Source organism: Lycium barbarum, chromosome 11, assembly GCF_019175385.1.
Source record: "Lycium barbarum isolate Lr01 chromosome 11, ASM1917538v2, whole genome shotgun sequence".
NCBI classification, from domain to species: domain Eukaryota; kingdom Viridiplantae; phylum Streptophyta; class Magnoliopsida; order Solanales; family Solanaceae; genus Lycium; species Lycium barbarum.
The window spans coordinates 2843220-2858159 of NC_083347.1; the positions used below are offsets into that span (position 1 = coordinate 2843220).

The following is a 14940-nucleotide window of genomic DNA, read 5'->3' on the forward strand; positions in this document are numbered from 1 at the left end:
TTACAGATTACCTTTAAGAAATATATCGTGTGAATTTGGACAAGACGGAAAATTTGCCTAGAAGCTTTGCTTGCATGCTGGGTATCTCATAAATATGCAAAGAACCTCTCTACATTCAGACGCACGGTTCGACAAAGATCAAAACCCCTGGAAGTTTTTCTCAAATTGTTGGAAAAATATCACCTATTTAATAAACCGAACATCATACATACACAAATCAACAAGTAATAGAAAAGTCGCCAAATTTCTTTTACAAGCCTAATTCAACAATCAGAATAACTATTGCAGTCTAATCATACAGCCAAGAGAGGATGATAACACCAAGTTGACAAAGATACGTTTCTCAATGGGTTGGCAACAGAGGCAGAACTAAGATTTAAGTTTACAGGTTCTGGATGCACCCCTTTTTTGCTTATCGGGATCTTGACAGATTATTTATACATATTAAGTGAAATGCTTAACAAAATACTAGATCTGAATTAAAGCTACTGATACTACCGAACCCATAACTTCTACGGTGGATCCACCCTTGGTTGAAGAGAGACGCATGATGTGAAAGAACCTTATACTTACACATTTCATATTTCCATATCCCGGCCAAAGCTGTTGAATCTTGATCATCATTTCTAAAGGAATCATATATTTAAGATATGAGGTCATAGAAGAAAATGTAGTATATATTAAAACAAAAGAAATATACTGCCCATAAATATGAAGAATCAAAGTTGCCTATTATTTATGCAAATCACCATCCCATTACAGTCAACAGAAGAGGATTACAAAAAGAATGACAACTCAGGGGAAGGTGCAAAGAAGAGCATACTTTCACCAAAATAATCAAACAGAGGTGGCAACAAATTTGCAGCATCTATATCCTTCTTCCAGGCCTGACCAAGAGCAACTGGTGCTTTTTGGCTTTGCCCACCATTAATCTCCCTTCTGCTGGTTCTCCTCTCATTGATCACAGTCTCATTTTGCAAACCTTGTGGCCCTGACGATAAGTCTGCATCTGTAACACCCACTGTTGTCGCTTGTCCATCAGTAGCTCCTTGTAGGCCTACAGGCGAAGAATCTGATAGCAGTGGTGCAGGACCATCTGTCATTAATTTCTTGGTTGACGGCTCTGAGATCATGTCGTCCGTACTCGCTTTGCGTTTGTCTAGACAATTATGAAGCAGCATTGAGAGAAGTGTATTGATAACCAAGGATGATAAGAGCGATCTTTAGCATGAATTACCATTTGGAGCCAGACGACATCCACCGAAGAGGACTTCCATGAAAACACACAGAACTGACAATGCAAAAGCTTATACGGATGTGCATATTTATGCAAAGTTATATTACTTCAATGTAGATGCTTTAAGATATATGAGGCGTTACTGAGTTCCTGATTAGTATCTGAATACTATGTGAGAGGGCTAAATCCTTCATACTTATATCAGACAGGAAATGATTTTGCTCTAAAATTTAGCACAAAATGTCCACATGTTATCATCAAAAGAGATGGCAATCTGATAAATAAATAAGATATAAAATAAATATGGATATCTGTCCTACAGAACATATCATTCTCAGGACCAATTCTCTATTGGCAGTTCAAAGGCATACTTAGCGGACAACTTAACACAAATATTTTAAAAACCTGAACAATAAAAAAGTTGCAGTTGTTGAGTATAGCAAGGATAGAATAAGTAAATTTCAAGACGTACTCGACAATGTAGTCAAGACTTTCAATTTACTCTTCAGGAATGTCCGATTTGCTGGAGATAGAGAGGCAGGAAGCATCTTGAAATGCTCATACATGCATAGACCCGCAGCGCGCTGTAAATGAAAACACAGTTGAAAGAGTTTTTATCACTAATGAAGAACAGCAATCCTAAAAGCCAAAATTCATGTTAGGATATGTATCATCACAACGAATTAAGATAACATATTGCTAAAGAAAGACTCTTAAGAGCATTGCAAACAAGTACCATCAAGGCCCCGTATACACGCCAAGCTTCATGTCTCTTCATTTCATTTTTTTGTATCTCAAGCTGCATTTCAGGCTCCAACAATCGCAAATAAGCCTCGAGATTTGGCAGCACAAGTAGACGAACCTACACATCATTTTTAAACATTACAGATTGATAATATCTTAGAATTTAGAAATGATGATGAAAAGAAAAGACAGGGATATCAAGGAATACCACACCAGGTCCAAGAGCTGCTAGCCCTTGAATTGCTCCATAATGCTGAGGCAGTGCCTTAGCTGGATCAAGATAAGCATGCAGCAAAGTCTTCGTGACACGTGGCTGGAGACTGTGATACACAGGCCCATATCTGCGCAGCTTTAACTTGTGAATGACAGAGTCCCAATTGATTATGGAGATTTAACCGATATCATGGAAGTGAAAGATCAACAATTGCCAAGCACTGTCATTCTAGCAGATTAAGAGATGCTTTACATGTGCACAATTATACAGATATGTAACTGCTCCCTTCCTAAGGGACCCAATAAAAATAGCAGGTAGCAGAGGAGATGCATGCTTTCTTAGCCTTTAATGAGACAAAACCAAGAGAATGACTGAATAAAGAGATCCCTACCGCCTGCATATTAAAGCAACCAACTTAGCTGTGAAATCCCTAAGTTCCCAGTGGTTGTCAGAGATTTTATTTCCCAACCTTCTTGCAACAAGGCATGTCATTACAGACGGCATCGACTGATGCAGCTGAAAGGTAAAAAGGAAAATTATCAGATGTAACTATGAAACATCATGCAGACCCATAGCCAAAGTTGCCGAATTAAGCCCAAACCAACTTTCCAATTATGACACTAATTTGGTGAACAAGTACCTTAAGTATTCATTCAGAAAAAGTAAAATTTAATATTATTCATGAAAGCTAACACCATCTCTTTTCTCAATGGATATATGCTTAGTAATCCACCATCATTCTCCAGATACAAATTAAGGCTCAAGAAATCCAATTATAAAAAAGATATCTAGCTTTATATAGTTAGTTTTTATTAATGTGTTATCCAGCATCCCTTTAGAAAAATAAATAAATGATAAATATCATTAAATAATTTTAAATATGGTCATCAAGAGTAACCAGCTTTATAAAGATAGCCGATAGCGGTTCTAAAAATTTATCCTGCATCCCTTAAAAAATACTGAAGTAATGGCACTGATATATCAGCAACTGACTCACATATGGTTCTATATGTAAATGAGAATTCTGAAGAAGGCTCCAGACCAGCCTCATCAAAGCAAAAAGGAGATCAAAATTATTCAAATTCCGTGCAACCTGACATAAAAAGATTATCGTTACGTCATTTATTCTTTCACCTACAAATGTAACATTACTGAACTTGAATGGAATTATACCTACCTCATCAGCAACAAAATATGTGAAGTAAGGAACTAAAGGATGGAGCCCAGGATCTGTTGCTAAGCTTGCTAGAGCTTCTTTAAAGAGAGGGGAGTTAGATTTATTCACGGTAAGCTCTGTAATCTTGTCATAATATAGCTGCAAAACAACCAAAGAAGCATAAGGATAGAATCATATAAGATGGACAAAGAGGACACAACCATATTGGTACATATGTACCTGAAGTTCACGGGATAAGACATGCTTAACAGGTATTTTAAGATCAACGGGAACTCCATCCTCCTTATACTCGGCCTTTCGGTTATCAGCAGGCAGCTGAGCAAGTGCTGCCATGATATTAATCTGTCAGTCGCAAGTATAAAAATATTTTTCGACAAGTAAAAAGTAAGTTTCAAGTATAACATATCATCTGTTACAAATTTTAATTGGTTCTGTTTCATCATCACTCTCTTCCATTTCTTTGCAGCCACAGCGCAGAGAAACAAATTTGAAACCAGGACAACTAAGAGAATGAGAATCAATATCATGTCGATAAAACATAGCGAACAACAGATAATTGGAGAAACCATCATCTATCTATGTTAACACCTACACAAGCTATGTTTGCTAACGTTATTGTAAAAGACGAACCTTCAAGTGGAGGGTTTTCAGGAATAGCAGGCTGTACCCCTTCTATAGCTAACCAGTGAGCAAAAAGAGCAGTATCTAATGGTGCTTTTGGCAGAGGCGCTTCGATCACCTAAAACACAGAAAGAGAGACTTACTATGAGCATGACTTAAACTAAACCTAAGAGTAAAGTTGGTAGGCAACCCGAGATATTCAAATTTTCTTACATCTTTAAATTCTACATCCTTCTCTTCAATATAGAACAAATCCTTATACCCAGCAGCTCTCCTGAAACGTAAAGGATCTCCCGAAGCAAAACCATATATTGGCTGCACAAGGCACACAAATATAACACAGCAAATAAAAGATAACCAATAAGAACAGAGAGTTTTCTCAAAATGATTAAGGTCAATGGAAATGATAAACATTCAAACCAAGCAATTAGCAAGGGCAGATGTACATTAGGTGCCGTGAATGTTGCCTCACTACTGCCTTCAACTCGTACTACATATAAAAAGCTGAATTTTCGAAAATCTATACTTTTATAAAGTCTATACTCAAAATAGTACTAATTCTAGTGATAAATCCACTCTTCTACTTACTTACAATACTGAATACACCTTTGCCAATGAGCAAATATAAATGTAAAGGAACAGAAGCTTTAGGTGTACCTCCACATTTCTCAAGGTGAGAGCAGAATCCACATCATCAGTAGATAAAGTAGTCCTTTTCGAATGACGCATACATTTAATAGCCTCCTATATTATCAACCGAAAAAATCATATAAATTCACACGAGCTGTAATTATCACCAAAAATTAGAACATCACAACATTTTTTGTTATCTCGAACAGCAAAATCTAGACTACTATTACTGCGATCTTCAAACATGAAATACAAACAGCGGTAGCGAATAGTGATTGATAAATTGGATAGAAATGCGAAAATTTATACTACATTTAATAGCCTCCTATATTATCAACCAAAAAAATCATATAAATTCACACGAGGCGCGATTATCACCAAAAATTAGAATATCACAACATTTTTTGTTATCTCAAACAGCAAAATCTAGACTACTATTACTGCGAGCTTCAAACATGAAATAAAACATTTGGATAGAAATGCGAAAACAAAAATACTATTAATGCGAGCGATAGCGAATAATAAATTGGATATGAAGGCGAAAAAAGAAATTAGAATATCGTCAGTAGATTTGGAATGGCGCGTACATTTAATAGCCTTGTACATTATCAAGGAAAAAATAAAAAAAGAAGTACCTGCATAATTTCGCGAATACGGTATTCGACATCGGCGGCGAGAGCAGGCAAGACATCAGGTGATAAATTGGTAATTCCTATGCTCTGTGATATCACTTCTATTGCCTCTTCCAAAACTATGCTCATTCCTTCTTCTTCTTTTTTTTGCAGTGATTTTTTCTGGGGATTATGCAGCCAACCAAGGGTGGAACAAATAAGGAAAAAAATTACCCTTTACTACTCCCTCCCTTACAGCCAGTTTGGATTGACTTATAAGCCAATCAAACCACTTATAAATCACTTTTAATTGTTTAACAAAATAAAAAATGCTTAAAATAAGTTTAAAAGTGATTTTGGTTTAACTAACGAGTAATTGATGATACTTTGAAATTATTTGTATTGTTGCCCGAATACATTGCATTGGTTCTACAATATATACTCTTAATTTTGTTCTTTTTTGCAAATAACAAAAGGAAGATGCATTACTCGTGTGACTCTAATCACCCATCATTTTGCAAGAGACGGACATATTAAGTCGGTTTATGGATATGATTAGTTTGAGAGTTGAAAAAAAAAATTGTATTTGAAATTAAATTGAAAAAGCTTATTTGGAAGTTGTTGGGTTTGGACATGATAAGTTGAAGTTTCGTGAATGAAAACTCAAATAATTTCTTAAATTCTACTATTATTTAAACTCCAAACTCTATATTTCAAGTTTAAAGTTGAAATAATGAGTTAATTTATAAAATAAATATTTAATTTTTAATATTTCAACTTATATATGGCTAAACAGACTCTAAGAGGTAGATTGTCAAAATGAATAAACTACGTCGCGAATAACATCGAAGGAGCACACTTACAATAATGCAAATCAGAAAGATGATGATGCCATACTTGCACCATCTTAGCTTCCAAAATCACAAGAAAGCATATCAAGGTGCAAGTCTCGGAAGTAAAACTCTTTTTGCGCCTCAATCATTTTTTGATTCATGACAAATGCAAATCGCACTAATTTCACTCAAACATAGTATTAATCGACTTGGAAAAATGCTTTCAGTGTCTTTTTTTTCTACATATGAAAACATATCAAGCGGAAAAATGAGTTCAAAGCTGTATCAACACTCTGATGTGATCACAATCACGAAAACACAAATTACACAGGAGGACACAGAAGGAAATGTTAAAGTTATCATACACACACTGCCCTTACAATCCAAAGCACTTGTGTTCTTTTGCATTTACAGATACTTAATCAACATATATATTGCCACAGCAAGAGCTATAATCCCAAGCACCGATAGAAGCAGACACATGCAAGAGCAACCACCCTCTGTGCGTTTATTCAAAATTCCAAGCTTTCTCTGCACTCGCTGTTGAAGTATTGGGGGAAAAAAGGAAAGAAGAGAGAATTAAGTGACGACAAAAAATTCTAACCAAGAATACAAACATTGAAGTAAAGAAGACAGACAAGAACTATCTTATTACTAGAGCAAGCATCTGTATTAGAACCATGGGCGGAGCTAGGTTGAGACGAGGGAGTTCATCCGAACCTCCTTCGGAGAAAAATTACATTGTATATACTAGGTTAAAATTATGTTTATGTATATAGTAGATGTTGAACCCCCTGGGCTTCTTCGTGTGTATACTTCCTTATATTTTTGAACCCCCTTATTAAAATTCCTGACTCCGCCATTGGCTAATCCCTCTCATTCAATGTCCAAATACAGTAAACTATATGTGCTATGGTAAAAAATGCATTCAAAATTCATTTAGATACCCCCTAAAGAGATATGTTGGTGCAGGCACTTTGTTTACGTTCTTTTTTCTTTTCCTTCTTTTTTGGATGATGGTGGTCTTGGGGCCAACTAGCCGCACATCGACTTGTCCACCAGGTACCTGTTATCTCCTACCTAGCAACACATGTACCAGGTCACTCTACTTAACAAGGCTTAGTGAATCGAAAGACTTCACCTAGTTTCGCCTCTCTAGGATTCAAACATTTGTTCCCAAGGTTGTCACTCCAGTTATTTCAACAGATAGGCCAAGAATTCACCTCGCTTCGCCTCTCTCGGATTCAAACATTGTTAATTGTCACTCCAGTTATTTCAACAACTAGGCCACCCCTTTGCGGGCACGCACTTTGTTTAGTAAAATCAGTTAGTTTCCCTCTTTCTAGTTTCTATCAATGTCTCTCCTCCAAAAAATTCACAAATGTTCCTCTTCCTCCTTAACTATTTTGGTAATTCAACACATCAGGATTATCGAATTGACAAAAATAATCAATCTCCTGACAGTTCATCGGACTCCTCCAACCACAACACCACCACCACCACCCCCGACGCGCCAAACGACAAACAAAAGCCATCCAAATGACACAAGCGAGACATGTAACCCCATGAATTTCAATTACCTGTATCATCAGAAGGCCAGAAGTACTTTCCCTTCACTTCATAAAAAGAAAATGTGACCACATGAATGTCAATTACCTGTTCATCAGAAGGCCAGAAGTCCCTTCACTTATATCCTTAATGTACCAGCAACTCACCATTTTTTGAACACATATAACCAATCTCTAGGAACATCCCAATAACAAAGAAGCCCGGGGGTGTAATGCTTTAACTTCTAAGTATTTTAACCTATTACATACTGAACCTCAACACATGATAGCTTTAAACTTTCTTCTCAAATTAAACATGACATGAGAATCATTCTAAATGGCAGAGCCTCCACACAGTTTCTGCGGTGCTGGAATATGTCCATCAGACTATTGGTTATCAAAAGAAGATGTCTACAGACTATAAGATAATGTTTATAAAGTCCAATGCTCGCGAGAACTAGAGTCAAAATCAGGTCCAAGCAAGTGGTCCTACAAGTAATAAGTTCACACCTGAAGTCTTGAGTCAGTAACATCAACATGTTCATCCAGGTCATCCTGCATTGGGTAAGACAAATAGACAATGATAGAGTGATGAAATTGGTATCCATTAGCAGCAGAAAAGTTGTATTTCCGTGAGAAAATAGAGAGTAAATATAGTTCAATATAAACCAGGAAATTAGAGCTCATACAATAAGTCTTGTTTGCAAGCCAAGTTCTTCGTTAACTGCCAGCGCTATATGTTTGGTGCTCATCACTGTCTCCTCCATACTCTCAAGGCCCTCATCTTGTTCTGATTTGAGAGTAAAGCCAACAAATAAGCAAATTAACAGAAAATAAAAGCCAAGAAACTAGAAAACATTTCAAACTAAATAGTCCCTGGTCTCAATTAATGTAACACTGTGTGTGTGGAGTTTAAGACGTTATTCAGACTGGTTATAATATTAGTAAAGGAGGAAGAAACTACTAAGTAATAATAGCAAGAATTAGCTACACAGGGAAAATTCATATCAAATTTGACTAGCTACATAAATTTGAATTGAGCTTAAATGAGGTAACATGGTTAATGAGGATTCACACAGCCGATCCCAACTTGGTTAGACTGTGGCGTTGTTGTTGTTATTTATATAAATTTGAATTCTTAAAAGCTGTGAAAATAGTTTAAAATAATTTTTCATATAATGTCATCAAAGTTTTAAATTTGAGAAGACAGATAAAGGAAAAGAGTATCATACAAACTGGGAATACTTGCCTTTCATAATTTGCCGTTGAAGACCGACAACACCAAAATTGTCAAGACCTGTTGCTCTGCTCGTAGCATCAGCTGGCTTTATTTCTGGTCCAAGCAAGCTGTCCCTATGGGCGAAGTTTGACATGTTCAAAGTGGAGGCCATTTGGTTTACTTTTGATTTCAAATTTGCAAGCATATCCTTGCGACGGTTCATCTCTTTGTCTGTCCTACATACGGGAGAGAATGCTCAACAAATACATATAGAAGGCAACATAACAGTAGTAACCGAATACACCGGTTTATTCAAATCTAGATATGGATGGTGCAGCATGCGCACAAACCAAGGGACTTCTAAAAGAGACAATTGCCACACTGTTAAGTCAGACGTCTCAGACTACTAAGTCAGACTACAGAAGAGAGCCAACATTCTGAATTACCATATGGACAATTCACATACAACTTATTGCATAAACCAACCTAAACCTTTATCTCAGTTGTTCATTTCCATGGCACTCTCTCCATTTCAAACTAAATGTGTTCTAGACTTCATAAGATTTTCAAGGAAAAAATAAATAGTACTTTTTGCGGTTTATCAGATGGCACACTTAAGGTGTGCCCAAACCGTGACGCCAGAATTGCAGTATTAAATCCATGTTTGATTTACTTAGGTATGAGTAATAACATGTAAGACCCTAGGGAACTTTGATTGAAAAATATGTGGTCCATTTGGGCGTGAAAGTCACGGAAAACGGAAATCAAACTGAAATATCAGTTCTCAACAAAATAGGATCAGAAGCACATTCAACTACAGTTCAATATCATGAAAGAAATACATAGCAAGCCAGATAAAACACAACAATCAGTAGTTGTTACAGGAACAGATACAAAATCTACCAAAAAACATGTCAACAGGCTGCAAAAATCCGGCCGTTTCCTTCAATTGAGCGGGTTTTTTCCGTCAGCACTCTACTCTTATACAATAGATTTACACCCATGATATAAAATACTCAATTTAATCATTGGAGTTATACATTACCATCGCAGCCACGCACTGAGAGAATCAGGTTAAGAACACTCACAAAGGCTGCTTTCCAGGAAGCTTTGACGGGATAGACTGCAAGTTATCAAGTCTAGTTCCTAATATTGTGATCTTCCTCCGTATAGCGGATGAATGACGCTGCGCTTCTGGGCCAGAAGCAGGCAATGAACTCCTTTCAGATATCATGTTAGTGATATCATCCGCGAGTTTCAGCCCTTCGTTATACTCCCGGATCCATGAGTCCCCAGAAGAAGCCATTACCTGAAGAGACATTAGAAAGAAACACATAAAGTTAATCAATTTATAAAAAATCTGCAATAAGACTTATAACCCTTTAAGCTTCTTTTCCATCATTCGAAGTGCTTGAAGCTATCGTGGACGATCCACCAAAACAAAAGTACAAATCAAAGAAAACCACAGAAAAACAAAGTGCAGAGAGACTATATTCAACGAAACCCAGAACCTAAGTTCACTTTCTCATGCAATGGGCAACACCATCTTCATCCAACAACTCAGTTCAAAGGTAAAGAAAAACCAGAACAACATCACGATTTCAGTTTAATGTGAGATCGGAATATCCTTAGTTTTCCAACTAAGTAGGATTGTACCACTCTACCCCACTGTCCGCTAAGGAAAAAAAATCAAAAAGCACCACAAAGAATAAAACAGAGAAAAATAAAAACTGGAAATGTGATCTTGAAGTTTGCAATGCACTTGCTTCCTTCCTAAAAACTGGAGGCAAGTACAATAAATCTTCAATTATGACATAAAGACAGTTATAGCCTACAGGATAGTGGCATACTGTGATACATTCTAAAAATCATAGCTAATTTTAGGTCATATTACTTAATCAGTTATTGCAACAAGAATTACCAAAATGGCAACCAACTTACTCTGAAGAATACCATAAATTTCTTCCCTTTCTCCAAGATAATCAAATTCCAATACGAAATGCGAAACTCAACAGCAAAACTAGCTCAATTGCAACCATATACAGACAAGAATCCAAGACGACAAAATGGCTACAATTATATGCATAGGCGGAGCCAGGATTTGAAACTCATAGCCTCGGGATTTTAGTATATTTAAGTTACTAGGTTCTAAATTAATTATCCGTATATATTGAATGAATTTCTTAAGTTTAGACCAAAGCTACTTGCTTCTGTCTAATCTGTAAGCTATAGTCTAGCCCCAAAACTCGGTTTTATATGAAGTACGAAACTCAGCTAACAAATTAATAGCAACCAAAAAAAAAAAAGAGAGTAAATCTGATAATAAGAAAAGAAGCAGCTACAATTATAGGAAACAGTAAAAAAATCATATGTCAAAAATGACACTGAATTACGGGTAATTGAATTCAAATTGGAGTTGATCACTTGAAAAGCATTCAAACAAAAAATTAAACGATTGAGATGATCGTATATACGTAAAGTGATGAATAGTTTTAATTACCTGTTTTTGATCTGAATTTGCGGTGGCGATATGGTGGAATTAGAATTGATGGAGAAGTGTGAATAATTTAAAAGGAGAGGTGCCACTAACTTTACCGGCAAAGTTTGTCCAGCTTCATTGTCGACACGCGCATTTGAGACAATGATTAACTAAAATTTTATTGAAACGACTTTTATCTTTTCCCGTGGAATACTTAACTGTATACGACTAATTAAAGGAGAGTCAGAAAATTCAATAAATATAAATAACTATAAGTGGTACTCCTTCCAGAAAAATTTACCGCCCATAACTATTTCTAAGACTTATTTATTAGTAATAGCTACTTTTTTTAATTATTTTTGGTAGCTTAATTATTTATCAAACTATCATTTGTAACTCCAGTGTATTTCCCTAACAATAAGATACGTCTCTCCCACTTACCCACAATCTCTTTTTTTTTTCAAATATTTTTCTCTCACATCTTCAATTCACAACCGTATTTTACTCCCATTATTCTTCACCATAATTAGCACGATTTATTCTTCTTCCTTATCAGTTACCCAATCTCTACAGGTAACTAATTTTCGTTATGTTATTTGTTGTATTTCTCTTCAATTGTTCATAAATTTCATTGCCTTTACGTTCACTTTTCATTCAATTTTTTTTATATATATATTTTCAGTCATTGTTAGAGTATCTTCAACAAGTTCTAACTCTCCATTTTAATGGCGGATATCGATACTCCAAGCAAAAATACACCATTGGCAACAAGAAAAGCAGTGGAGTATCTCCAGCCAATGGCCGAAACTCAGCCATAACAATTCGTTTGCTAAATCTCCATGGATAGGCCGAAATAAGAGGAAAATCCTTCTTATGTTTGTTAATCATGTGGTGTTGTTTATCTTATGAGTGATAAAGAATAGTATTGATTATAACAATATGATATTATAGCATCATTTAGGAGCAAGAGAATAGCGTGTTGTTGTAGAAACACCATTGATGAGAGTTGTGAAGCTATGAGCCCACCAAGTGTTTGATAAAATGTTTCAGTATATTTCAGTGTATTTCTGTGTATCAACAAACAGTATATCTAATTTTTCAGTATATTTCAGTGTATTATTTCGCTGTATTTAAATGTATTTATCTTTTTTTGGTGTAGAGCCTATTTTTACTCCACTTTGTTTTCACGATTTTTGTATTTCACTGTATTTCTGTATTTTGTATTTCTAATTTATGAAATAGTTTCTGATATATTTCATTGTATTCCATTGTATGTACACATACTACAACTTTATATTTCTTAAACAATCAACCATATTTCATTGTATTCCAGCGTAAATTTTTCTATATTTGGAAGTTTCAGATCTTTAATGGTTTTTGAATTCAAAAGTGTTAGATTGTGATAAAAGTTGAGAGAGATTCGTGAGTTGTTATGAAATGCGTGAAATATGATTGATTTAATTTAACTTACCATTTAAAAAGAAAAAAGAAGAATCTGTTAAAAAAATATAGCCTATTTTTACTCAACCCGATTTTGTATTTCCGTGTATTTCCCTGTATTTCAAAAAAATTGTTCCATAAATAGCTCCTGATTTCACTGGAGCGTGTTTACTGTTCACTGTATTTCTCTGTATTTCAAAAAAACATAAATGCACGCGTTTTTAAATAAAAGTAGCTACGCTTGGTAATTTTGTATTTTATAGTTATATCTAGTTAGAAGCCAATAAAATGTAGCTATTTATGTAAGTTTCACTAAAAGTAAATGTCCATTTAGCCTTTAAGAAAACACTAACTCCTTGACAAAGAGGTATTTTGACGAAATTAATCTTAATTAATAAGACTCTTACTTATTTATTGCCTTGAGTAAATAGAGGCAAATCTTGAAAATAAAACTAATCCCTTCTTGATTGCGTAAGTGGACTGTTATTTTGAACCGGAGGAAGTATTACTATTTAGCTTAGGGAGTGTTTGGCTAAACTTGTACCATAATCAAACTAATTTATTAAACGGGGGTGAAATTTGGAATAAACAGGCGGACAATCCGGTGGTGACACGTGACAAAAGGGACAAGTCAAACCTAAACCAGTAAGCGTCATCCGTGATGGTCCCAAGCCATACGTAACTGGAGTCGTGGCTCCGGAGATAAGAAACCGAGCACAAGGTGTTAGCCGAACAAGTGTAGGTATGGAGCTCAGCTATTATTGAAGATCCCAAAAATGCTGCCAACCGTTACTCTCAATAATGAGCAGCTAATATGTCACGACCCAAACTGGAGGGCCATAACGGGCACTCGGGCCTGACCTGCCGAGCACCGCTAATCGTACTTTCGTATCATAATCATAATCAAGAGTGGACCTCAAGGGTCATCAGATGAAGATCTGACTAAATCATTAAAGGAATATTGAAAAAGAGATGAGCCCGAATTATATTATATGACTAAGCTGGACGAGAACTGTGCAAGTCAACAAGGCCATCCTGAAATACGATACATCAAAAATATAAACCGGAGGGACTATACAACGTCTACTAACCCATGACTGTCTACAAGCCACTACTAGAGTATCTGACATAATAGGGTCGGGACAGGGCCCCGCCATACTCGTATATACACAAAAGAATAACGTACCAAAAGCACAGCAGCAACTCCGGAACAAGAGGAGTGCTCCACTATCAGCTGAACAGCAACCTATGGGGGCGGATCGTCAACCTGTATGTCTGTACCTGCGGGCATGAAACGTAACGCCCCCAGGAGACGTCAATGCGGACAAAGTACTGAGTATGTAAGGCATGAAAATAACTTAAAAGAGATAAGAGAACATAGGATAAAGGAATGCAACCTGTATGTCTGAACTGCCTCTGTGAGCCAATGGTATACATAAACACTGTGCATACATGCATAGGGTGTCGTACACATATATATGCGTATATAACACCTGTCAAGCCTCTGTGGGCATCCCATCGTATCATATCGGCCTCTGTGGGCATCATCATCATCATATGACCAGCTAATCAGGTGGTAGTGTGTATATAACGCCGTCACCTTCCCCATACCCCATATATATATATATAATACATAATACATGCGTATATAACGCCTCAGGGGTCATAGGTCTATATATATATATATATATATATATATATATATATATATATATATATATATATATATATAATGCAATGCATGAATATGATAGGAGTACATCCTGAACCTGTCGGTGTGACGTAAGGTCGTTATACCTCCGAACATTGTTATGAGATAGCATTCTCTTCAACAAGTGTTTCTATGAATTATACTGAATCTGAAGAAGAACTTACTCAAAATAACATTCTAGAACATAAATCAACATGGAACACCCTTAGCTACTAAGAATGGAATCATTATGGAGTTGCGTTACGTTTTCGTTCCGTTCATAAGGGTCATGCCAAAAAGAAGGAAAGTTGGCCTTAACATGCCTCAACTCGTCCAAGTAATCCAACAACGAGCTTATCACAACTAGAGCGCCAATCCTATAACAAAGGAATACTTATACAACTTAGATGACGCTAGTATATCATGTATGCCAATGATAACTCAATTCTAAGATGAAACGAGCTGCATTTCCCCTATTTCTTAATCATCACCACAAAG

General features: G+C 36.0%; 2 protein-coding genes across 4 annotated transcripts; both read right to left on the reverse strand.

Moving 5' to 3' along the window:
- Window positions 1-261: 261 nt before the first annotated feature.
- LOC132620478 (transcription initiation factor TFIID subunit 6-like) lies at window positions 262-5751 on the reverse strand. 2 transcript variants are annotated; one of them, XM_060335154.1, is made up of 13 exons: window positions 5259-5751; window positions 4651-4737; window positions 4207-4308; window positions 4003-4111; window positions 3592-3698; window positions 3373-3510; window positions 3193-3288; window positions 2587-2711; window positions 2190-2322; window positions 1974-2099; window positions 1710-1821; window positions 824-1159; window positions 262-626 (listed from the first exon to the last, which is right to left on the reverse strand). In XM_060335154.1, exons 1-13 carry the CDS (start codon window positions 5382-5384, stop codon window positions 469-471), a joined length of 1755 nt encoding a protein of 584 aa, XP_060191137.1. In that variant the 5' UTR covers window positions 5385-5751; the 3' UTR covers window positions 262-468. The 2 variants fall into 2 exon arrangements, with proteins under 2 accessions (XP_060191137.1, XP_060191138.1); XM_060335155.1 differs by lacking the exon at window positions 262-626 and having other exon boundaries at window positions 660-1159; window positions 5259-5743.
- Window positions 5752-6240: 489 nt separating this feature from the next.
- LOC132620479 (syntaxin-51-like) lies at window positions 6241-11509 on the reverse strand. 2 transcript variants are annotated; one of them, XM_060335157.1, is made up of 6 exons: window positions 11334-11509; window positions 9922-10142; window positions 8864-9069; window positions 8304-8404; window positions 8125-8169; window positions 6241-6607 (listed from the first exon to the last, which is right to left on the reverse strand). In XM_060335157.1, exons 2-6 carry the CDS (start codon window positions 10137-10139, stop codon window positions 6476-6478), a joined length of 702 nt encoding a protein of 233 aa, XP_060191140.1. In that variant the 5' UTR covers window positions 10140-10142; window positions 11334-11509; the 3' UTR covers window positions 6241-6475. The 2 variants fall into 2 exon arrangements, with proteins under 2 accessions (XP_060191140.1, XP_060191139.1); XM_060335156.1 differs by lacking the exon at window positions 11334-11509 and having other exon boundaries at window positions 9922-10159.
- Between the last annotated feature and the right edge of the window lie 3431 nt (window positions 11510-14940).